Below are 26015 nucleotides of genomic sequence, written 5' to 3' on the forward strand. Positions count from 1 at the left end.
GTAGTGTGATAGTGTGTTGACGGTGAGTGAGTGTGAGGTGTTGAGGGTGAGGTGTTGAGGGTGAGTGAGGGTGAGTGAGGATGAGTGAGGGTGAGGTGTTGAGTGTGCAGTGTGGGTGTATGCCTATTGAAAGCGTGCATTGATAGCTGTTGGTGTGTGTTCTTGGTGAAAGCGTACATGTTCTGTTTGTGTGACGTTTGTCTGCTGAATAATGGTGTTGTTGTTATGAGTGGTGCTGTGTCGTTGTAGAGTGATAGTTTGTTGATGGTGAATGATGCTGTTGTGGTGGTGGAGAGTGATGCTGGTGTGTTGGTGAGTGATGTTAGTGTGGTGCTGATTAAAGCATTTGTGATGATGAGTGGTGCTGCGTTGTTGATGAGTGGTGCTGTGCTGGTGTTAACTTATTACCACCACAGCATAAATCAGGCCCACAACAGTAGCACTTCTGACAACAGCATCACTGAGCACCAGCAATGCAACACGCAGCAACAGCACATTATCACTCTGCCCCCCCACAGTACTATTGAGCAACCACACAGCATTACTCTTGTATAGTTATTGTCTTTTTAAAAATGTAACAGCAACAGCTATTGTTCTGTATGTAGTATTGGCACATTGAACATTGTTTGAAAAAAATTTACCCACCCAGAACGAAAATGACCATGCTACAGGATATGTTCAAAATATTATCTTTATTTTCAGTAAACACAAATCAATAATTATTTATTTTACTTTGTCAAAAAATTGTAATTGTGAGGATTTTTACTTAATCACTTAAATCTTCCTCCGACTTTTCTTTAACAATTTTAGTAATTTTGCCATTGCAAAATATAACCTCACATGTTTGAGGCAAATAATGAAGTAGTGCTTCACCAATGTCATCCACCTCTTCGTCCAACATAAACCATTGTATAAGTGTTTGATTTTGTACATCCATCGATTGATAAATATCTGTGTTGGTTATTTTTGTTGTTAAGGTGCTCCAATCTCCGTTTGTGCTTTCCACGCCATATATTTCAACGTCAATATTATCTTGTGGTGGTGTTGTTACCTGTTGTAGTAAATAAAAACATAGTTATTTTTTTTTCCCCAAAAATGTTACAGTGTGTCTCAGAGAGAGTGTTGTACAGAGGCAGTTGTACAGAGGCAGTTGTAGAGAGAGGCAGTTGTAGAGAGAGGCAGTTGTAGAGAGAGGCAGTTGGAGAGAGAGGCTGCTGTAGAGAGGCAGTTGTAGAGAGAGGCAGATGTAGAGAGAGGCTGCTGTAGAGAGAGGCTGCTGTAGAGAGAGGCTGCTGTAGAGAGAGGCTGCTGTACAGAGAGGCTGCTGTAGAGAGAGGCTGCTGTACAGAGAGGCTGCTGTACAGAGAGGCTGCTGTACAGGGAGTCTGCTGTACAGAGAGGATGCTGTAGAGAGAGGCAGTTGTAGAGAGAGGCAGTTGTAGAGAGAGGCAGTTGTAGAGAGAGGCAGTTGTAGAGCGAGGCAGTTGTAGAGCGAGGCAGTTGTAGAGAGAGCGTGTTGTAGAGAGAGCGTGTTGTAGAGAGAGCGTGTTGTAGAGAGAGCGTGTTGTAGAGAGAGGGTGTTGATGAGAGAGGGTGTTGTAGAGAGAGGGTGTTGTAGAGAGAGAGTGTTGATGAGAGAGGGTGTTGTAGAGAGAGCGTGTTGTAGAGAGAGGGTGTTGTAGAAAGAGGGTGTTGTAGAGAGAGGGTGTTGTAGAGAGAGGGTGTTGTAGAAAGAGAGTGTTGATGAGAGAGGGTGTTGATGAGAGAGGGTGTTGTAGAGAGAGCGTGTTGTAGAGAGAGGGTGTTGTAGAGAGAGGGTGTTGTAGAGAGAGGGTGTTGTAGAGAGAGGGTGTTGTATAGAGAGCGTGTTGTAGAGAGAGCGTGTTGTAGAGAGAGGGTGTTGATGAAAGAGCGTGTTGATGAGAGAGCGTGTTGTAGAGAGAGCGTGTTGTAGAGAGAGCGTGTTGTAGAGAGAGTGTGTTGTAGAGAGAGCGTGTTGTAGAGAGGATGTTGTAGAGGGAGAGTGTTGATGAGAGAGCGTGTTGTAGAGAGAGCGTGTTGTAGAGAGAGCGTGTTGTAGAGAGAGGGTGTTGTAGAGAGAGGGTGTTGTAGAGAGAGGGTGTTGTAGAGAGAGGGTGTTGTAGAGAGAGCGTGTTGTAGAGAGAGCGTGTTGTAGAGAGAGAGTGTTGATGAGAGAGGGTGTTGATGAGAGAGGGTGTTGTAGAGAGAGCGTGTTGTAGAGAGAGCGTGTTGTAGAGAGAGGGTGTTGTAGAGAGAGGGTGTTGTAGAGATAGGCTCTTTTTAGAGAGAGGCTGTTTTAGAGAGAGAGTGGAGAGAGTGTTGTAGAGAGAGCGTGAGTGTGTGTCTGTGTGTTGAAGTGATAGAGTAAGGGGTGCGTGAGAGAGCGTGTGTTCCTTACTTTTAATTTGCTGTGCCTTGTCGTGTTCAATATTTTCTGTCCATTAAATTCATGTACTGTGACATGAGTTAACATGACATATTCTCCAATGTTTATTGAGAAATCAGTAGCCTCTCTCCATAATGTGACTTTTATGTCATTAGTGGCATCTTTTAATGTAATTGATTTTATTGCCGTATTTTGTCCATTAATGAGTACAAGTTTACTTTCCTCTTCCTAAAAAGAAATAATAGTGTTAAAAATGTAAAAGCACAGAAGTAATACGTAATAATTTTCCAAGCATTGAAGACATAATTATTAAGGGCTATTGCTCTTTTCCAATGTACGGTGTTGTTCCCAAGTATGTTAAAAAATCTTGAACTCTGATGTCTCAGTTTGGCGCTCTTCTTAAAACACCTATCAACTTTACTTTTAGAAATGCAGTGTATCTTTAGCTCACCTATTTACACATTGTTAATTGTTCTTATTTGGCTGCTGTACAGATCATTTATGATGGATAGAACCCCTCAGAAACATACCACCATATATAATGTGTTACAGAGACCACACACAGAACTGCAGCCACTCTAAATGAAAGAACATGTAAGCATCAAATAGTACACATACACACAAAGACACACACACTGATAAAGGGAAAATAAATATTGTCAATGGCATAGACAACACGACACACACAAACGGACAACTCAAGCAGCGAGACAAACAGTATAAATCACCACAACTTACTTCTGAAATGGTCCCACACACTGTCATAAGACTTCTCAAAGATGCCCGCTTTATTTCTTTTATTGGCGAAGCAGATGGTGCAGGAGGCTGCAAAATGTTTTCCGCTTCTTGAATTAGTGCTTGAGTTATAGTCATTGCTGGAAATTTTGTTACTTTTGTTTGCTTAGTAATCAGAATTGTGTTGTTTTTAATTATAAAATTGCGTATAAGTAGTCCACAAGTTTTTTGTGTCTGCTGATATAAACTTTCCTGGTAGCACGTAGCTTTGATTGTTCCAGTTTTGTCTGCCAGAGCCAAATGAAAAAGTACTTTATTTTCTTGTTTTGCGTTTTTGTAATTAGTTTTGCTTGAGCACTTGATCACATTAACTCTTATGGGTTTTTCATATGGCTTGTTGTCATTTGTGGTAATGTTAGCGATTTCTTCAATAGTCAACATCTGAAATAGAAATATAGGTTACAACAAATGTTAAATACAAATCCATAGTGCTTTATGATCACTGTTATAGCATTCTAATATACCATAACTTTGAAGTATGTAATTGGTATATATATGATCTAAGATAGATTGGTAGTCTGTTGTGTACATTGCAACTTACTCTCAAAGAACCCAATGAGTTTGTTAGTTTGTGAATTGCTTTGAGAGACATCCACATTGAAATCTCCCATAATGATGAATTTGTGTGCTGGATAAAAATTAGTGATACTGGTAATAATTTCTAAAAGATCTGTAATAAGTTTCTGTGGTGGTTTGTAGACTATAATAATAAGGTAATCTGTGTACTGAATCTGTAATGTAAAATGTAAAATGTCTATCCCTTGGTGTGTTTCATAAATAGGTAATATCCAAAGCTCTTTCTTGTAGTAGAGTATCATCCCATGGTTAGTGTTGTATGTATGAAATGTATCAAATATCATGTGATCATATTGTTCTACATTAAAATCATTTGCAGTTGAGTTCCTTGTTGTGTTGATCTCAGTTAAGCAAATAATGTCTGCTTGCATTATGTTACTATCAGCTATCATTGATGTGAAATGCTTCTGAAGTGATCGTATATTGTGTGTTATAATATTGAAATGTGTTTTGTATGTATCTAATTGTGGTATTGTCATTTCAAGTTGCATTTCGGTCCTTAATCTTTCCATTTCCTCATTAACTTTTGGGTGTATTAGAATTTTAGTATCATCAAAATTCTTCACGTATATGTTCTGTATACATTTAGCTCTGCTTATAGCAACATAATGTAAATGATGAATTTTGCTGTTATTAAAGTGTATATAAAGTGGCTCAATAGTGTCCCCTTGTGTGCGATGTATAGTACGTGCTGATGCTTGTCGTAAAGGAAATTGTTTGCGTATAACAGTAATAAATTTCTTAGTGTATTGAAAATGTCTAGCTATAGCATGTATTGGTGTCCATGACTTTTCTATTTGTGAATGATATAAATGCTTATATTCTTGCCTTGCTTTTTGCCCAACACTAATATTGTCAAATGATACCCAGACTAGAAATGGAGTATTGTTAATAATGTCAACAAATTGGACTATACCAGTTGCGCCATTTGTTAAACCATCATTTACATCCACATTGCAAGTTAAATCATAACAGAGCTGTAAAGCAATGTGTAATGTATGTGCAAGTCCCATAGTTTTTGTTGGATCCTTAGGCAATTGCTTTAGTATAGTTTTTTTGACATTTTCTGAAACATCTGAACTCACAGTATCGTTAGCTACTGTTATATACACTGGATAATCCTTGCTATGTTTATCCAAAACAATTCTGTTAATTTCATTAACTTCAACATTTGTAGACATAATGTATGGGATTGTTTCTAAGAGACTCTCATCAGGTGGCATTTCTCTTTGCTTAATTATTAGAATATCTTCTTTAGTATGCTTCCCTTCTCTTAATCTGTTTAGTAGTTCTGCAAATTGTAGATCTTCTTTTTGACGCATAATCTTCGTTAATTCAAAGAGTTTAAAATGTTCTTTCCATAAATTAATACTTAAAGGGCCATACAAATTATTAGAATCCTGAAAAATGTATCTGTCACAAACAGGTTTCAATTGGTAGAAGTCACCAATAGCTATAATAGAAACTCCTCCAAATGGTTCATTTGACGACTTTATTTCTTGTAGTCTGTTATGAATAAAATTAAACATTTTTTGACCCACCATCGAAATTTCATCTATAATCAGAACTTTAACATGCATCATTTGCATTTGAAGTGAAGTTCTATTTTCATGACTTAGTGGTTTATAATCAAAACTTTGTGAGACAGGAATTTTGAAAGTACTATGCAATGTTTGCCCTTGAATATTATGTGCTGCTTTGCCTGTTGGAGCAGTAAGTAAGACATGTATATTATCTGGATTTTCCCCTGCCTTTGTATTATAGTAGCGTAGTAATGTTTGATGTAGTGCAGTTATTAGAAAGCTTTTACCAACACCAGCCCCTCCAGTGCAGAAAGTATAGCATGGAGTACTTTTCGTTTTTAACAAATTCAAGTGATGGTAAGCAAAATTGAGTTGTTGAGCAGTTAAGTTGTGCATTATCTGTTTGTATTTATCATCAGGTAGAATGGAGTTAGTTAAGCTTGTTTCTTCAGTTATTGTTCTAATTCCTAAATCTAATGACAAATCATATAGATGTTGATTTTCTTTATTATTCCCTTCATCACCTACATTTTCTGTTGGTATTAATTGTGGTGATAGAGGAGGGGATATAATATTTTCATTCGACTCTTCATTCGTAATATTTCTAACTTCACCGTGATTATGGTTATATATTTTGACTTGTGAATCAACTACCTTTTTTACTAGTAGATACCTTTCAAAGTAAGTATCCTTGTTAGCTATAATTTTATGTTCTTCTCTCCATGGATAGTGCAACATTAATAGTTCTCTATAATATTCTTCTGGCTCTTTGTCTTTGTTAAATCTGCAAAAGCGTATAATTTTTCGCCGTTTGCGCTTACTTAAAGCATACTTGCTATTTATATTCTGCATACCTACATCCTCCTCAGTACATTCTATTTCAATTTCTTCCTCATCTGAGCTGTAAAAGTTTCTTTCAGCAAGTAAATCTTCGGAGTCATTTATTACTCTGGTATATTTTTTTTTGCTGGAGTAATTAAAATTTGAGGCATAATCAGCTAAAGTACACATTTCTAATGTTTTGGGTCTCTTGCAGTACTTAGCAATAATATTTTCACATTGAATGTCAGTCGAATTTTCTGGCAATGAATTAATAGTTTCCATATCGCGCATTAAATAAGTTCTTTTTTCTGGTGGGCTAGTATTAATAAATACAAATGCCCGTGAACTTTTCCGTAATGGTATCTGAAGAATGAGATATGCTGCTTCTTGAGCACTAATTTCTGTGCAATTGAGGAATTTGTTCCCTATGTGTTTAAGTTGTTCTTTGACATTACTATTGTTTTTCACTTCTTTAGCAGCTTGTGCAATAAGTTTGCTAATTCCTCTTTGCGATTTGCTAATATATGAAATAATATAGACTGCACAAGCATAAGCATCTAGTACAAACTGCAAGTCTATGTTTGCTCGCCAAGCTTTTAAAATCGTACTATTGTAGTTATTAATGAAGCATTCATCTGGTGTTCTTTTTAAAAAAATTGTTGGCTTTTCTAAACTAGTTTGTATCTAAGTGATATATTCTTTATTATCCATCTTAATAACACCTAAGAAATCATCAAAAGAAAGTGTGCTAAAAGTAGCATTATTCATAGCTTCATGGATACGTTTTAGATTATCTTTCCATTGCCTATCTGTGCCTTCAAGTGTCAATGGCTCTAATATGAGAGTTTTTGACATAGGATATTTTGGGTATTGATATTTACATGTTCTTTTTTCTTTGCGGCGGCAATTTTTAGTGTGCCCATGCCTTTGTAAATTTATTAAAGACTGTAAAACAGTGTCATGTGACTTATTACATTGAATATATTGCTCAATAAAATCATTGACATCTTCTAATGGCGACACACCATAGAGGGTTGCATTTTTTACCCATAGTAATGCATGTATATGTGGAGAACCTCTCTGTTGGAATTCTACTCTGTAAAAGTAGTCAACTATTTCCCCAATTGGATTTGTCCCGTTCATCAAAACACAATTAAACAATTTCCTCACTTGATAGTCAAACTGTCTAGCACATGTAATAGGATCTTCTTGTATTAATCGACATTTAGTTTCCCAAGACATGTTATTGAATTCCTCTTCTGTGCATTCATTTAAGTTTTTAACTCTCAATAATATATTTATTAAATGGTGCCATTTTGTTTCAGCAGCAGATAAAGTCAAGAAAAAAGTTGGTATTCCAAGTTGTCTTATCATAGCAAAAAGATCTCTTTTACAACTTTCCCAATAAGGAGGTGAACTGCGTATAGTTTTCAAAACTTTATAACCTTCATTAAACTGGAACAAATTTTCAATATTATATTTTATATCTTTAGCAGTAATATTCTTACCATCTGTATATTTTTTCCGTATCGAAATATTAATTTTCCCTTGAATTTGCTTAATATGTAATTTTTTAAGTTTAAAGAAAACATTAGTCATACTTTTAGCTACTCTTCTATCATGACTTCTTAATTCCCATTGGCAAATAGTACTATAATGTACCGGTATATGTCTTTCCTTATTGTTTGGCCTTCGTTCTCCACAATAAATTGTAGGGAAAGCCAAAAATTCTGAATCTTTATCCTCATATAAACCTCTTGGTGTATTATATTCAGCTGGAGCTAAACTTAAAACATTTACCCTATTTGAGGTAATTGTTTCATTTGTTAACATAGTATCTAAATTTCCAGCTTCCATGTTCTCAGATGTATCTGAAGAATAGCTTGTGTCGGAATTATCATTTACATTGTTGATTTCTGGAGGTATATACTGCCATTCGGGGTTAATTGTCACACCATATTCATTAAACATGACACTATTGGTTGCTAGCCATGTAGCTGCCTTTTTAACTGTGTTTGGGCGAATATTTTCATAATGCGTGTGCGATCTATACATTAGTTTCCTTTTTAATTTTACTGGGATGGTCATGGCATCATTCATTTGCCTTGGTAAAATTGTAACTGTTGTCATTACATCTGCAGGTACATTAACAACAGCACCTGATAATGATTTTTGAAATCCGCGTGGTAAACTACGAATTTGTAAAAAAGGTATCCTAGGAGAAACTAATCTTTCTTCTAAATCGTATAATTCTAATTCAATTGGTACATTTGGAAATGACATGCCATTTAGGACTGAACATGGTGGTATTTTATCTTTTCTGATGTAAGCATAGCAAGTCATACAAATTAAATTTGTTTTCTTGCTACTAATGTTACACCTTTTAAACATTTCTGTTTCACAAACAGTGCGAGTATTTTTAATTGTTTGTTTATGCCACAACTGGTTGCAAATAGTACAAACATACTCTGGTCCATGCAATATTTCACGATGGAATTTATTAATAATTAAATGGATTTGTTTATTACCTTTGCGTTTTTCTCCCACCGTTAACATTACATTTGTTGGGTTTTTTTCAACACCTTTATTTCCAAGATTGTCAATGGGTCCTTGTGCATCACTTTTATTTTTCCTTTTTTTCAGACTATGTTCTGAAAGGCTAAAGTAATCAAAGTTGATTTGACAGTGTTTATTTGTCTCCAGAATAGAAGTACTTGTTTGTAGCAAATGAGTTTCCTTACTAGTATTGCTATTATTCACCTTACTTTGAGTTGCTAAAGCGTCCATAGAAAGTAAACTCGCTTTATTTGCTTTTCTTTTTCGTCCCAGAGGTAAACTTACAGTTGGTCTGTTTGGTTGAAGTACTTTATTCCCAACATTGTCAATGGTTCCTAGTGCAACAGTAGTATTTTCACTATTTTTTGCACTATGTTCAGAAAGTGTCAAGTTTGCTTTTTTTATTAGAGACTGTTTGTTTGTCCCCATAATAGAAATACTTGTTCCTGCCAAATGATTTTTCTTACTCGTATTTCTAATACTGCAATTACTTACAGTACCTAAAGGCTCCGAAGAAAGCAAACTCCCTTCAAAAATCGAATTGTCAATCACTTGAGTAGTATGTCCAAAGATTTTAGTAACTGGAGTTAAATGACTATTTTTCTTGTGCACTCGAAGTGCTCTTTGGAATGTTTGCTTCAAAATTTCTTTTACATCTATTGGTGTTAATTCAAATGGTATGCAATCCTGCGAAGAATTTCTAAATTTTTTGGCTAGATTAATTACATATTCCATAAGTGCTTCAAAAGTTGGAAATTCTAGAGTTACACAGGTTCCATTTGAATGAGGCATGCCTTCATTGTCCCTGCTATGTGAATCAAATACATAGTATGTTTGCCTATTTTTAAAAATAGAAATGACATTTACACTCATACAAAGTAGTACCCCACAGTACTTAGAAATCCCTAAATGCAATGCACTGTTAATATCTGGATAGTTTTCATCAAAACGTTTAAGGACATTACCATAGAAAGGGTTGCGTAGAGTAAGTGAATAAAACCTATTATTGTGCTCTATATATTTTGGCAAATCATCAGGATGCATAAGTGTTTCATTGTTAAAAGAATGCATTTGTAGATACAAAGCATCTCCAAGGTCCATGATATAATGTAGATCGTTGGAGTTCCATGTATTAACTGGTTTGCATACATTGTGAAAAATAGCAAAAGTACTATTTGGTAAGCATTGCTTTCCTTTAGATGTACTATTAAATCTTGTATTGCCTTGATGGTAACTGGCTTTTAAACATCTATGCATGGTTTTTTTTACTCCCTTTACTTTATTCCTCTAAAGTCTATTCACAGAAGTAAGTCAAATTACTTATGTAATAACTATTTATAGTTGTTTCCAACCAAGAATATTATTTACCTTGATTTGTGGGTGATTGTACCTCAATGGATGAATCTGAAATAAGAGTAATATGAATTGTCAGAATATTATTTACATGAAATGACACGTCAAATCCTAAACAAAAACAGGAAATGCAATAGTAGTTTGTAAAGTTTGTATACTTTTGTGTGAGAGTGTGACAGAGGGCATGATAATAGATTGTGTGTGTGTGTGTGTGCCTTCTTTTAGTTTTATGAGCAACTTTGTAGTGTGAAAGTGTGTGATGTGTAGAGTGTATGCTTGTTGCCCTGCATACTGAGTACAGTTTGTGAAGTAGAGAAAAAATGAATGTAGTGAGATAAACATTTCTATGTTTTGTATGAAATGAGTGTTGATAGAAAATACTGAGAAGTAGGGTGAAAAATAATTGAAGCATGAAAGTTAGTGAGCCAGTTAAAGTAATTGGTATTTTTTTTGGTAATGTATTATTATGAACACATCATTCTGACAAAGGAAAGTTGTGAGGTAGTATAGTAAGCGGCAAAGTGTGTGCGCTTTGGCATGCGCGAGAAATGATTAATGTGAAAGTGAAATTGATAACTCAGTTTCCCTATAAAATAGTCACTATGAGCATCCTCCACCCCCCAAAAGTAAAGAGTGACAGTATTTTACGTTGTTAGTCCGAATACCTGAGTCTCATAATGCCAGGTAAAAGTGGGAGTCAACTGTTGTAAGAAAGTAGATGAAAGCATCTGCTATTCTAAATAACAATTAGCATGAGGCTTGTTATAGTTGTAAAATAGCACGAAAAAAACAGTAATGTTAATGTAATAAACGTTCCTGATAAGTAGCAAAGTGTTGTAAGCTTTGTGTGCCAAAGGATGGAGCAGTGGAGTAGCAAGGAAATGTTGTGCAGGGAGGGGACAATATGTATAATTAGTGTGAGCTACATATGCAGAGGTAGGAGCTGACTTTGATAGAGATTCTGTGCATTTATGGGACCTGTGCTGTGTTTGAGTAACATATGGTTCGAATTAGTGTCCCCTGTTTGTTACCATAAGGAGGGCTCATCAGAGTTGGAAGGGTACAAGCATTGGCACTTTAGTATTGAATTAGCAGGTCAAATAGTTCAAGAGATGTGGCAAATGGGTGTGAGATGCCCATACCCGAACAAAATGCGTGAGCAGCAGAGTTGGCTCACGAGTGTGCATGCATTTGACTGTGTGTTGATATGTAGTGTAAATTTGTAGTGATGTGTGGCCAATTTGTGTATGTATTGTTTTTGTTAGTAATTGTTATGCAACTGTGCTTTATAGATGTGGCAAAGTAGTTCGATGTGTGTGTGCCTTAGGAGGACCCAGCGGAATAGGCTCCAGATGTAGTTAAAAAAATTTTTGGAAGGAAGGGTGTGCTGTATAATAATAGGTATAGCTGTAGGAATTATAGTCTAAAAAGCCGTGTGTTCAAACGAATTTTTTTAGCTCTAAAAATTCTTAATGTAAATGTTGTGAATTGGTGCAAACTGTATTTTTAATTTAAAAAATGGATGGAATAGCGTAGTATGAAAAATGGGCTGGGCATGTAATGTACAAATGTGCTTTAAATCCCAGTTTCCCATGTTTGTTGTGTAAATTAGCACGACCCAACGTTAGAATGTCCAAATACCAATTGACATGCATGTAATAGATTGCCTAAAAAAAGGTGTATTTTCCCAAGAGAGTCTGTGGGCTGCTTGTGCGTGTTGACGTGCGTAACTAAAAGTCGAAGGTGTGTTTGAAGAACGTGGCGATGAATGAGAGCAAAGCTATGGTGTGCATGTTTCCGTGTAAGAGAGACTGTGAGTGTGGGGGTGTGTTTGGGATAGAGAATTTGTGTGTTGCTTGTGTTTTAGTGTTTATTTACGCTAGTGAAACACATAAAAATTCTGATAAGTGAATGAGACAGAAGGTAAGGCAGGGTGAATGTGTATGCTTGCAAGATGCACGTCTAAATGTTGTGAACGTGTGCGTGTTTGCGTGCGTGTATGGAAAAGAGAGAGTCTGTAAGCTGTTTGTGCATGTTACCGGGCATGCGTGTAATAAGATAAGGAAGAGGCACTCACGTGTGCGTGTTGGCGTGCGTGTTATTTTTTGTGGGTGGGGGGGGATGTTTGCAGAGAGAATTTGTGTGTTTGTTGTGTTTTTGGGCGTATTTACGCAAGTGAAACGCAGAAACATGTGGATGAGTGAATGAGACAAAAGGTAAGGCAGGGTGGTTGGGTATGCTTGCAAGATGGACGTGTAAAAGTCGTGAAAGTGTGCGTGTTTCCGTGGATGAATGGAAAAGAGCTAGAGTCTGAGGGCTGTGTGTTACTGTCGTGCGTGTGGACGTGCCTGATTGGGATAGGATAAGCAAGAGCCACGACCAGAAAGATAATTTTGGTGGACTGTTTGTGCATGTTGCCTTGCGTGCTGAATGGAACAGAGAGATGATTATGTGTGCCTTGCGTGCTGAATGTAACAGAGAGATGATTATGTGTAATAGTTCCAGCAATTGAAAGACAGGGTTGTATGTTTAAAAGTGGGAAAAAATTTTACGTCAGAATATGAAAGGCAGAAAAGTGGAGATGAATGAATGAGACACAAGGCAGGGGGGGGTTGCTTGGAATAAGAACGTGTAAATGTGTTCAAAGTGTGCGTGTTCCTGTGCCTGAATGCAAAAGAGAAAGACTGTGGTCTGTTTGTGCATGTTGGCGGTCGTTATTGGGATAGGATAAGAAAGAGCCACGAACAGAGATGTTTTTTCGTGTATGTGTCCCAGCTCGTGAAAAAGTAGAAATTTCTTTGATTGTATGCATTCCTGATGGCGGTGTGACTGCACCTTCTGCACGAACGGAAATCGTGCCTCTGAAAGAGTGTGTGCAAGGGAGAGGGGAGAGGCATGGTGAGCTGTGCTTGGTGTTTACTGAGAAGGACCCTGTAGGGCGTTGTAGGTGACAGGGCAAGTCACCACAATAAATATATAGAAAAGAAATGAGCGTCCGCCATTATTTCCTGTTAAAAGGAAGACAAACGTGTCTAAAACGTGCTGGAGGGAGAGGTGGGGGTAGGAAGCGACAGTAGCAGGGGGAGTTTGCTTAAAAAGAGAAAGTCTGTGGTCTGTTTGTGCGTGTTGGCGGTCGTGATTGGGATAGGATAAGAAAGAGACACGAACAGAGATGTTTTTTTCGTGTATGTGTCCCAGCTATTGAAAAACTGGAAATCTATTTGATTGTATGCATTCATGATGCGGGTGTGAGTGCACCTGCTGCACGAACGGAAATCGTGCCTCTGAAAGAGTGTGTGCAAGGGAGAGGGGAGAGGCATGGTGAGCTGTTCTTGGTGTTTACTGAGAGTGTTTGTTCTTTGACTGCGTATTTGCGCGAGTAAACGCCTGAAAGGTGCAAATGAATGAATGAATGAGACAGAAGTGAAGACGGGGCGATAAGGTAAGGCAGGGTGGGTATGCTTGCAAGATGTACGTCTAAATGTAGTGAAGGTGTGCGTTTTTCCGTGGATGAATGGAAATGAGATGTAGTCTAAGGGCTGTTAGTGCATGTCGTGCGTGTGCACGTGATTGATTGCCATAGGATAAGCAAGAGACACGAACATGGTGCAAATGATGTCAAAATGGCATTTAATATGAACGATTAATTGTAATGAAGTCCGCAAACGTTTTGCTGTGGCCCCCTCCCCACCTTACAGAGGTGAAGATAAAAATGAAAATCAAAGTTGTGGTGCATGGATGTGAACGATTCTAGAGTGTTTGTTCTTTTACTGCGTATTTGCGGGAGTAAAAGCCTTAAAGGTGCAAATGAATGAATGAGACAGAAGTGAAGACAGGGGGCGATAAGGTAAGGTAGGGTGGGTATGCTTGCAAGATGCACGTGTAAATGTTGTCAACGTGTAGGTTTTTCCGTGGATGACTGGAAAAGAGATGTAGTCTAAGGGCTGTTATTGCCTGTCGTGCGTGTGGACGTGATTGATTGGCATAGGATAATCAAGAGACACGAACCTGGTCCAAATGAATTGAAAATGGCAGTTAATATGAACCATGAATTTAACTGCTAAACACATTTTTAAGATATTGCAAAGTGGTGTGAGATACGTGTCCTAAATGAGTGAGCAGCGGAGTAGTCCAAAAAGTGTGTGCAATCGTGTGACGCTTATGTGGTATGTCATGTTGATCATAGAGACAGCTAGAGGGAGTGTATAGTGGCCTTTAAAAATACCCTTATTTCACTAAGCGTTTCTGTAAGACAGATAATTCTATGACAACAGTAACATGCAGATGTACTCACCTAAATTATTGTTTGTTGAAGATCACAAGTGGTACAGAATGATTAGCAAACAGTCTGTGTTGTATCTGTAAAAGAAAAAGTATAATTTAGTCACATGTATTACGTCCGTCTTTAATGCTCATTAGAGTACGATTGATAGTTTTTGGGTGAGGTCAATGAAACAAATGTGTTGGTTAATATTATTGTGGATCTGGCAATGTAGTTATAGGAACCATAAGAAGGAGGGTAAGATCGAATAAGAAAGTATTCATGAGCTGAAGTGAGCAAAGTAAAGGCGAAAATGAATGGTAAGAGTGTGCTGTTAAAGGGACCGAAAAGAGTGAACGCTGAAAAAATATCTGTTTAGAAAGTGGAGAGATACAGGGGAGAATGTGTAGAGGTAGAAAGCTTGAAGATGAGAGGAGAAAGAGATAAGGAAATGTAGAGACGACCAAGTAATTTAAACTTGTAAGGAAAAGTCAAGTGTAGTACGAAAAAAAGTACAAATGCACTTACATTCCAAAGTAGTCGCGTAGTGTCTTTGAATCTGTAGTCTTCGTTGCAAATACAGCGTCGTTCCGTGGGTCACTGTTGTGTTTCTGGAGACGAAAAAGGCTATGGCTCACAATGAGCCTTTCGTGATCTTAAATAGGCCGAAGTGGAGAAGTTTCCTGGTAAGGTGTTTGGAAGTGGACAAAGGATGAAAGGTACATCCCCTTCCCTTGGCCCCGGGAGATGTCTCCAGAGATAATGTGTGTAACTCCCAAGTGTGAAAATGTGAATGTGTATGTAGATGTAGGTTCGATTGTGGCGCCACTAGCGACTTTCGTGTCTCCTTGAGGCACCACTTGTTAATGTACGTGTCTTCCCGCACGCAGCAAGGAAGAAGCATTCAGAAAAAAAGTAACGTAAATCCGAGGAAAGCTTATATTTATCCATGTTTTTTTAAAACTAAACAAAGTATAAAGCAATGAAGGGTGTAAAAGGTACGTGGGTATAAAGATAATGTAAAAATATCGCGGCGTTGGAGTCCTAAATGTGACGTTAAGAATTCGTGCTCATTATTTCACAATAAATGGTAGTGAAGTAAAAGAGCACTTGGCACACTAAGATGTCAAACATATTGTAACTGTGTAATCTATCCATCAGTTGTGTGTGATAGAAAAGGATGTATAGTGTTTGTGTGTATGCATGTGCTAAGCATATACTGAGGGCTAGTGTTCTATGTAGATTGTTAAGAACTGCACAAAAAGTTGCCGACTGAGGCCTGTGTGCACTGACAGTGAGGGCTGTTTGGACTGAATGATGGTTGTGTGCACTGTGAGTTATGTCTGTGTGCAGATAGTGTCTGCAGTAGGAACGGATATCGTACTGTATGCAGTGTGTTTGAAGGATGTGTGCATTGTTAGTGAGGCCTGTGTGCAGTGTGAGTGACGCCTGTGTGCAGGTGGATTTAGAGTTGATAAAAGTCTCAGAATGAGTTCTGTGTGCACTGACAGTGAGGTCTGTGTGGACTGATTGATGGTTGTGTGCACTGTACGTTATGTCTGTGTGCAGATATTGATTGCAGTACGCACTGATAGCGTACTGTATGCAGTGTGTTTGAAGGATGTGTGCATTGTTAGTGAGGCCTGTCTGTAGTGTGAATGACGCTTGTGTGCAAGTTTTTTACTGTTGCGTGCACTGAGTGAGTGCTGGGTGCACTGTAAGTTCTGTCTGTGTGCAGTAAGTATGTGCAGTACGCACTGATAGCGTACTGTATGCAGTGTGTTTGAAGTCTGTGTAAAGTGTTATTGAGGGCTGTGTGCACTTTGAGTGAGGCCTGTGTGCAGTGTGAGTAAGTGCTGTGAGCAGTGACTGAGAGGTGCTTGCACTGAGTAACGCACTTGCTTACATTTTTCTTTTGATGGAAATGCGTTAGTGATATGTTTAGAATTAGTGTGCCCTGTGTGTTTGCGAAAGGAGTGAGCAGCGGAGTCTGAAAGGTAGTGTGTGCAGGCATGGCCTTATTATATGTAGAAAGCATTGGACTTTCGTTTCGTATTTGCAGGTGAAATTCTTCAAGAGATGTGGCAAAGTGGTATGAGCTCCCTGTGCCTAATGAGTGAGTAGCCGAATAGGATGAAGATTGTGTACATGCATGTCACTAATGTGTGTTGATAAGTAGTGTACATTTAGTGTGATGTGTGGGCAAGTTGTTTTTTGTTTGTCAGACATTGTCAATTCCGATGACACAGACTTTTATATATGTGTCGCAGTGTTGTGATCTGTGCGTGCATTAGGAGGGAGCAGCAGAATTGGCTCAATATACTGTGTGGATCAAAGGTAGTGACGAAGGGTGTGCTATTTAAGAGCACGTACAGCTGTAGTTAGTATATAGTATTGAAGATGCATGTTCTAAATAATGTGTTTTTCGTCAAATGCGTCACTTATTAAAGTGTTGTGAGTTCTATGTAAAAAGAAAGGATGGAAGAGCGTAGTAGGAAGGATGGGCTATGGAGTCATGGGACAAATGTGTTAAAACTGGCGTGTAATATTGTCTGAAAATTTGCACTCCAAATAATTTTCAAGATGTGGCGAAGTGGTGTGATCTGCCTGTGCAAAGTGAGTGAGCAGCAGGGTTGTTTTTCGAGGGTGTGCATTTATGTGACGAATGTGTGTTGTGAATGAGACTGAGGTTAAGACAAGGTGGGATAAGGTAAGTAAGGGTGGATATGCTTGCAAGATGCACGTGTAAATGTTGTGAACGTGTGCGTGTTTCCGTGGATGAATGGGAAAAGACAGAGTCTGAGGGCTGTGTGTTAGTTACTGTGGTGCGTGTGGACGGCCCTGATCCGCACACGTAAAATATTGTGTCACGATGGTCGATTTGTTGTGGGTGAATGCCCTAAGCAGGCCCTTAGGGATGTTGCTATGCATGTTTTGTGTGTAACTTTGCCCTATGAAACGTAAGTATAAAAACAATAAGACCATTGTACGTGCATGTCATCGAATGTGTAAAAGAACGTGCCGCTTGACACATTGTTTCTAAAGTTGCTTCCCTTGCTTTATGGTTTGTCTGAAAAAAAAGGCGCCTTTCGGTCTCTTTAGTTAACATTTGCATTTCCCCGCGGATGGCCGACAACAGATTACAATCTTTACGACTCTGCTGAAAGCAATTCAGTCTCCTGGGGTGGTTAGGCCACAGACGTTTGACTCTGGCCCCCTCCCCACCTTACAGAGGTGAAAAGAAAGAAGAAAAAAAAAGTTGTCGTGCATGAAAGAGAAAGAGTCTAGCCTGTTTGTTTTAGTGCGTATTTGCGCGAGTAAAAGGACGAAAGGTGCAGATGAATGAATAATGATGAAGTTAAGACAGGGATGGATAAGCTAAGGCAGGGTGGGTATGCTTGCAAGATGCACGTGTAAATGTTGTGAACGTGTGCATGTTTCCGTGGATGAAAGGAAAAGAAATAGAGTGTGATGGCTGTGTGTTACTGCCGTGCGTGTGGACGGGCCTGATTGGGATAGAATAAGCAAGAGCCACGACCAGAAAGCTGATTTTGGTGGACTGTTTGTGCATGTTGCCTTGCGTGCTGAATGCAACAGAGAGATGTTTTGATGTTATTGTTTCATCAATAGAAAGACACGGTGTTATGCTTAAAATGAAAAAAAAGTGCACGTCTGAATAAGAAAGTCAGAAATGTGTAGATGAATGAATGAATGAGACAGAAGGAAGGGGGTGTTTGTTTGCAAGAAGCACGTGTAAATGTGGTCAAGGTGTACGTGTTTCTGTGCGTGAATGCAAAAGAGAAAGTCTGTTTTTTTGTTTGTGCATGTTGTCGTTCGTGATTGGGATAGGATAACAAAGAGACACGAACAGAGATGTATTATTCGTGTATGTGTCCCAGCCATTTAAATATTGTAAAATAATTTGATAGTATGGATTGCTGAGTCCGGTGTCACTGCACCTGCTGCACGAACGGAAAGCGTGTCTCTGAAAGAGTGTGTGCAAGGGAGAGGGGAGAGGCATGGTGAGTTGTGCTCGGTGTTTACTCAGAAGGAACATGTAGGGCGTTGTAGGTGACAGGCCAAGTCAGCATAAGATATATATTCCAAAGAAATGCGCGTCCAACATTATTTACTGTGAAAATAAAGACAAAGATGTGTCATAAATGTGCTAGAGGTAGAGGTATTGTTCGGAAGAGACAGTAGCAGGGGGATTTTGTTTACAAGATGCACGTGTAAATGTCGATGCTACAGACGTTTCTATATGTGTCGGCGTGTTGTGATCTGTGCGTGCATTAGGAGGGAGCTGCCGAATTGGATCAATATACTGTGTAGATAAAAGGTAGTGACGAAGGGTGTGCTATTTAAGAACACATACATCTGTAGTTACTATATAGTATTGAAGACGTGTGTCGTTCTTTTGAGTGAGTGCTGGGTGCACTGTAAGTTCTGTCTGTGTGCAGTAAGTGTGTGCAGTACGCACTGATAGCGTACTGTATGCAGTGTGTTTTCTGAAGTCTGTGTAAAGTGTTAGTGAGGGCTGTGTGCACTTTGAGTGAGGCCTGTGTGCAGTGTGAGTAATTGCTGTGATCAGTGACTGAGAGGTGCTTTCACTGAGTAACGCACTTGCTTACAGTTTTCTTTTGATTGAAATGCGTTAGTGATATGTTTAGAATTAGTGTGCCCTGTGTGTTTGCAAAAGGAGTGAGCTGCGGATTCTGAAAGGTAGTGTGTGCAGGCATGGAATTATTATATGTACAAAGCATAGGCACTTTCGTTTCGTATTTGCAGGTCAAATCCTTCAAGAGATGTGGCAAAGTGGTATGAGCTCCCTGTGCCTAATGAGTGAGTAGCCGAATCGGATCACGATTGTGTAGATGCATGTCACTAATGTGTGTTGAGAAGTAGTGTACATTTAGTGTGATGTATGGCCAAGTTGTGTATAGTTTGGCAAACATTGTCAATCCCGATGACACAGACTTTTATATATGTGTCGCAGTGTTGTGATCTGTGCGTGCATTAGGAGGGAGCAGCAGAATTGGCTCAATATACTGTGTGGATAAAAGGTAGTGACGAAGGGTGTGCTATTTAAGAGCACGTACAGCTGTAGTTGGTATATAGTATTGAAGATGCATGTTATAAATAATTTGTTTGTCGTCAAATGCCTCACTTATTGAAAGTGTTGTGAGTTGTATGTAAAACGAAAGGATGGAATAGCGTAGTAGGAAGGATGGCCTATGGAGTCATGGGACAAATGTGTCTAAAATGCCGTGTAATATTTCCTGTTATTTTTCACGCAAAATATTTGCCAAGATGTTGCGAAGTTGTGTGATCTGCATGTGCAAACTGAGTGAGCAGCAGTGTTGTTTTTCGAGGGTGTGCATTTATGTGACGAATGTGTGTTGTGAATGAGACTGAAGTTAAGACAGGGTGGAATAAGGTAAGGAAGGGTGGGTATGCTTGCAAGATGCACGTGTAAATGTTGTGAACGTGAAAGTTTCCACTATGAAACGTAAGTATAAAATAAAAATAATAAACAACAATAAGACCATTGTACGTGCATGTCATCGACAGTGTAAAAGAACGTGCCGCTTGTTTCTAAAGTTGCTTCCCTTGCTTTATGGTTTGGCGGAAAAAAAAAAGGCGCCTTTCGGTCTCTTTAGTTAACATTTGCATTTCCCCGCGGATGGCCTACAACAGATTACAATCTTTACGACTCTGCTGAAAGCAATTTAGTCTCCTGGGGTGGTTAGGCCCCAGACGTTAGACTCTGGCCCCCTCCCCACCTTACAGAGGGGAAAAGAAAGTCGTGCATGAAAGTGAAAGAGTCTACCCTGTTTGTCTTAGTGCGTATTTGCGCGAGTAAAAGGACAAAAGGGCCAGATGAATGAAAAGACTGAAGTTAAGACAGGGAGGGATAAGCTAAGGCAGGGTGGGTATGCTTGCAAGATGCACGTGTAAATGTTGTGAACGTGTGCATGTTTCCGTGGATGAAAGGAAAAGAGATAGAGTGTGATGGCTGTGTGTTACTGTCGTGCGTGTGGACGGGCCTGATTGGGATAGAATAAGCAAGAGCCACGACCAGGAAGCTGATTTTGGTGGACTGTTTGTGCATGTTGCCTTGTGTGCTGAATGCAACAGAGAGATGTTTTGATGTTATTGTTTCAGCAATAGAAAGACACGGTGTTATGCTTAAAATGAAAAAAATAGTGCACGTCTGAATAAGAAAGGCAGAAATGTGTAGATGAATGAGACAGGGAGGGATAAGCTAAGGCAGGGTGGGTATGCTTGCAAGATGCACGTGTAAATGTTGTGAACGTGTGCATGTTTCCGTGGATGAAAGGAAAAGAGATAGAGTGTGATGGCTGTGTGTTACTGTCGTGCGTGTGGACGGCCCTGATTGGGATAAAATAAGCAAGAGCCACGACCAGAAAGCTGATTTTGGTGGACTGTTTGTGCATGTTGCCTTGCGTGCTGAATGCAACAGAGAGATGTTTTGATGTTATTGTTTCAGCAATAGAAAGACACGGTGTTATGCTTAAAATGAAAAAAAAAGTGCACGTCTGAATAAGAAAGGCAGAAATGTGTAGATGAATGAATGAATGAGACAGAAGGAAGGGGGTGTTTGTTTGCAAGAAGCACGTGTAAATGTGGTCAAGGTGTACGTGTTTCTGTGCGTGAATGCAAAAGAGAAAGTCTGTTGTCTGTTTGTGCATGTTGTCGTCCGTGATTGGGATAGGATAACAAAGAGACACGAACAGAGATGTATTATTCGTGTATGTGTCCCAGCCATTTAAATATTGTAAAATAATTTGATAGTATGGATTGCTGAGTCCGGTGTCACTGCACCTGCTGCACGAACGGAAAGCGTGTCTCTGAAAGAGTGTGTGCAAGGGAGAGGGGAGAGGCATGGTGAGTTGTGCTTGGTGTTTACTCAGAAGTAACATGTAGGGCGTTGTAGGTGACAGGCCAAGTCAGCATAAGATATATATTCCAAAGAAATGCGCGTCCAACATTATTTACTGTGAAAATAAATACAAAGATGTGTCAGAAATGTGCTGCAGGTAGAGGTGTGGTTCGGAAGAGACAGTAGCAGTATACTGTGTAGATAAAAGGTAGTGACGAAGGGTATGCTATTTAAGAACGCATGTGGCAGAGATGTAAACAAACTACATGCGCGGCCGCCATTTTTTTTTTCCTGGGAGGTGCTGGTGTGGCAGGAGTGCTGATACGGCAAGGCTGTGTTGGCGGGGAGAAAGAGAGGAGGTGCTGATGTGGGAGGGGGAAGTCGCGGAGAGAGAGGGGAGGTGCTGTTGTGAGAGGGGGGAGTTGCTGGTGTGGGAGGAGTGCTGCTAGGGCAAGGCTGTGTTTGCGGGGAGAGAGAGGGGAGGTGCTGTTGTGGGAGGGGGGAGTTGCCGGTGTGGGAGGAGTGCTGCCAGGGCAAGGCTGTGTTTGCGGAGAGAGAGAGGGGAGGTGCTGGTGTGGGAGGGGAGAGTTGCTGGTGTGGGAGGAGTGCTGCTAGGGGAGGAGAAGCCCTGGACGTGAATGCTCGTGCATGTTTGATCACGTGATTCACATGAACTGCAAGAAAACCGCGGCTGAAAGCCCTTTGGTTTGAAGAGAAAATAGCCGACTTGAATTCTCCCCATTTCCCATTCCTGCGGAATGGTAAAGGCGAGACCTAAAAACTAGGCAGTATACAGGATAGGTGCAATTGTGCTTAAACCCCTTTTCCCTTTTTTTCCCAATTGATCGCGTCTATTTTGGGTTGGAGGGGGGCTACGAGGCCGCTGCTGACCTGGTGCCCGAGGTAGACCACGGAGCTCTGTCCTATTTGGCACTTGCTAGCTTTAATGGTGAGGCCTGCGCGGCGCAGGGCTTCCAATACTTCCCAGAGGTGTTGCAGATGCTCGGGCCAGTGGGCACTGAACACGGCGATGTCGTCGAGGTATGCCGTGCTGAAACTTTCGAGTCCTGCCAGGACTTGGTTGACGAGTCTCTGGAAGGTGGCGGGGGCGTTTTTCATGCCGAAGGGCATTACTCTGAAGTGGAAGTGGCCATCATGAGTGGAGAACGCGGACCTTTCTTGGGCCCTCTCCGTGAGGCCGATCTGCCAGTAGCCACTGGTTAGATCGAAGGTACTGAGGTACTGAGCCGACCCTAGGCGGTCAATGAGTTCGTCGGCTCGGGGGATGGGATGTGCGATGGCTCGGGTGACTGCGTTGAGTCCGCGGTAGTCCACGCAGAACCTCAGCTCAGGAGCCGTGCCTGGGGCGGCGGCCTTCGGAACCAGGACCACGGGGCTAGCCCATGGGCTGTCGAAGGCCTCGACCACTCCTAGGGCCAACATCTTGTCAACTTCGGCCTTGATGCAGGCTCAAACTCGGTCTGGGACCCGGTAGGTTCTGTGCCGTACTGGAGGGCTGTCCCCGGTGTCCACGTCGTGGACGCACCAACTGGTGACGCCGGGGGTGAGGGAGAAGAGGTCAGAAAACTGTCCCAACAACCGGTGACAGTCTTCCCGCTGCACAGGGGAGAGGGAGGAGGAGAGACTCACTCCCTCTACGGAGCCATCCTGGTCCTTCGCACACAGGAGATCAGGTAGAGGGTCCGTTTCCTCTTCTTCTCCGTCGCCAGTGACAAGGAGTAATCCCAACTCGGTACGCACAAAGTGGGGTTTGAGCTGGTTCACGTGGAGAACCTTCAATGCATTCCTGGCTGATTGCGTATCAACGAGATATGTGACCTGGCTTTTGCGCTCTATGACTTTAAAGGGTCCAGTCCACTTGTCCTGAAGGGCACAAGGTTCCACTGGGGACATGACCCAAACCTGTTGGCCGGGCTGAAACTCGACCAGAGTGGCATTCTGGTCGTACCAGAGTTTCATCTCTTCTTGGCTGGCCTCCAGGTTGGCCTCGGCCAACTCGCGGAACCGTCGCGTCTGGTTCCGGAGGGCCAGGACATAGGAGAACACGTTGGGGGGGTGCTCGGGGGGGCTGTCTCCCAGCCTTCCTTGACCAGGCAGAGGGGACCCCGGACGGGGTGCCCGTAGAGCAGCTTGAAGGGGCAGAACCCCAAGGATTTCTGGGGGACTTCCCTGTATGCGAACAGGAGGCAGGGCTGGAGGACGTCCCACTTGCGTCGTAGGGGCTCCTCGAGACCCATGATCATTCCTTTCAGGGTGCGGTTGAACCGCTCAACTAGGCCGTTACCTTGAGGGTGGTATGGGGTGGTGAACTTGTACGTCACCCCACACTGCTGCCAAAGGGACTTCATGTACCGGGAAATAAAGTTGGTGCCTCGGTCGCTCACCACTCCTCGCGAGAATCCCACCCGGGAGAAGATCCCCATGAGGGCCCGGCCCACGACCGGGGCCGTCACCGTCCGGAGGGGAATGGCTTCGGGGTATCGGGTGGCGTGATCTACCAGGACAAGAATGAACCGGTGACCTAAGGAGGTCCGGGGGTCCAGGGGTCCTACGATGTCTATTCCCACCCTCTCAAAGTGGGAACTGACAACTGGGAAGTGTTGGAGGGGAGCCTTGCGCTTTCCTCCGCTCTTGCCGCTAGCCTGGCACGTGGGGCAGGACTTACAGTGGGTTTCCACATCGGCACGCATACGGGGCCAATAGAAATGGGTCACGAGTCGTTGGTAGGTTTTATCCTGGCCCAAGTGTCCCGCCAGGGGCACATCATGAGCCAGGTTCAGGAGGAGGCCGCGGAAACGTAGGGGTACCACCAGCACTCGTGCTGACCCTAGTTCGGCGGTCTTCTGTTCGCTGTAGAGTAAGCCGTTTTCCCAGTAAAGGTAGTGGGAGCCGGACTGGTCTCCGGCGGCCTGGGCCGCGGCCTGTCGCCGGGGCCCCTCAAGGGCAGGAGGTCTGTTCCTGGCAGAACTCTTCTCGGGATGGTCCTCCCTCCTGGCGCCACTGGGCCAGCTTGGGGAGATCTGTCAGGGTTGGGATCTGATCGACGGAGGGTCCGTGGGGACCGTCGTCTAGTTGCTTTCTTCGTTGGAGGGTTAGTCGAAGACCTCGGGTCGTTCGCCTTCCTCCGGGGCGTCAGGGGTTGCACTGGGGACCTCGGACTCTTCGTCCCCGGGGGTGGTCATTCTGGCCGTCATGGCGCGGGTGCTCACACAGGCCCAGTGGGGCAGGCCCAACATCGCTAGATGGGTCCTCCTTTCTACATCCTTCCACTTCGAGCTCTCCAGGTCATTCCCCAGGAGGCAGTCCACAGGCATGTCCATGCGGACTGCTATCCGTAGGTCGCCAGAGACTCCTTCCCACTCAAACAGAACCTGGGCTATCTTGCATGTGCGGACGGAGTTGTCGGCTGCTATCACTCTGCAGGAGGCTTGAGGGATAATCAGGGACTCAGGGACTAACGTGTACCTGACTGACGTCATGCTGGCTTCTGTGTCTCTAAGGGCTCCTATGCTGCGCCCGTTAACCTTAACTGTCTGGCGGTACTTTTCTGTGTTGTCGGGCAGGTAGTCTCCCGGAACCATCTTGCTATTCCCTAGGGAGACTAAGACCATGGCTGCGGGCTCCTACTCTCCCTGCTCTTCTACCTCTTCCTCTTCTAGGGCTACCGAGGATATCTGCCTGGCGGAGGAGCCAGTGGGGTTGGATATCTGGAACATGGGGCACTGGGGATCACTGGCAAAGTGCCCTGGCTGCTGGCATTTAAAGCAGGCTATGCTGGGGCGGAGCCCCGGTTTACTCACGATCGGGGCCGTTCTCGTTGAGGGAGGAGAACGGGGGGTCTGGTTTCTGGGAGGGCTACGCTGGGGCCCTGACTGAGGTCCTTGCTGTTTACCTCGACCTCCCCCTCCCCTATGGCGGGAAGACCCTTGGTCGTTCCGTGGGTAGTCCCCCCCGGGCCCCTTCTGGACTCGGGTGGCCACCGAGTGATCGGCTTCGACAGCCAGTTTACGTGGATTGGCGAGCTTGCTGTCCAGGAGGTGCTGCCTCAGTTCCACAAAGCAATTTGTGGACATGTGCTCGTAAGCGATGAGGTCAACCAGGCCTTCGAAGGTGGTCACATTGCTGCCCTTGATCCACCCGTCTAAGGCCCGGGTGTAGAAGTTTACATAGTCCACCCATGTGGTGCCAGGGATCTTCTTGCACTCCCTAAACAGCTGGCGATACATTTCGGGAGTGAGCCCGTAGCGGAATAGGAGTGCGTATTTCATGTGGGCGTAGGCGTTATGTGCTCGGTCGGCAGGTCCAGCAGGGTGTCTCTTCCCTCGCTGGGGAAGCGGCTCCACAGGCTGGCCCCCCAGTCCTTCTCGGGGACTCGGTGGGCGGACATGGCGACCTCGTAGGCCTTGAACCACTGATGGATGTCGTCTCCTTTGTAGAACTCCTTCACAACGTCTTTGGGAATGTGGACCTTTGGTTCTCGAGGGGTCACCGAGTCGTCGAGTCCGGGTGGCCGAGTTACGTCGGTTCTGGCTTTCAGCTCTAGCTCCTTGAGGCCGCGTTCGTGCTCGAGCTGGAGTTTCCGGCACTCATGCTCCCTCTGGAGCTTCTTCTCTTCCAGCTCTCCTTGGAGCCGTAACTGCTCGACTGCCAACTTCTTTTCGGCAAGTTTTAGTTCCCCATCCATCTTGAGGCGGGCTAGTTCTAGCTCATGGTTTCGGTCACGTTCTCGGTCGGCCATCTCCTCTGATGACCGATCCCTCTCTATGGCTGGGCTCAGGGTTGTTTGCTGGTTTCTCT

The 26015-nt window shown here is 42.5% G+C and overlaps 1 protein-coding gene across 1 annotated transcript; it reads right to left on the reverse strand.

The window, feature by feature from the left end:
• Positions 1–764: 764 nt before the first annotated feature.
• LOC147660888 (uncharacterized) lies at positions 765–10085 on the reverse strand. Its single transcript, XM_086951442.1, has 3 exons — positions 10048–10085; positions 3146–3583; positions 765–1051 (listed from the first exon to the last, which is right to left on the reverse strand). The coding sequence occupies exons 2-3, from the start codon at positions 3581–3583 to the stop codon at positions 767–769; spliced, it is 723 nt and encodes a 240-aa protein (XP_086807568.1). The 5' UTR covers positions 10048–10085; the 3' UTR covers positions 765–766.
• Positions 10086–26015: the final 15930 nt, after the last annotated feature.

Source organism: Lissotriton vulgaris, unplaced genomic scaffold (assembly GCF_964263255.1).
Source record: "Lissotriton vulgaris unplaced genomic scaffold, aLisVul1.2 SCAFFOLD_2919, whole genome shotgun sequence".
Taxonomy (NCBI): Eukaryota; Metazoa; Chordata; class Amphibia; order Caudata; family Salamandridae; genus Lissotriton; species Lissotriton vulgaris.

Excerpts from the sequence above, each read along its gene's own strand:
- LOC147660888 (XM_086951442.1), bottom strand. The coding sequence starts at position 3,583 with ATGTTGACTATTGAAGAAATCGCTAACATTACCACAAATGACAACAAG. Across the intron at positions 1,052-3,145 it reads TGTGTGGGACCATTTCAGAA|GTAACAACACCACCACAAGA; the intron begins GTAAGTTGTGGT and ends TTACTACAACAG.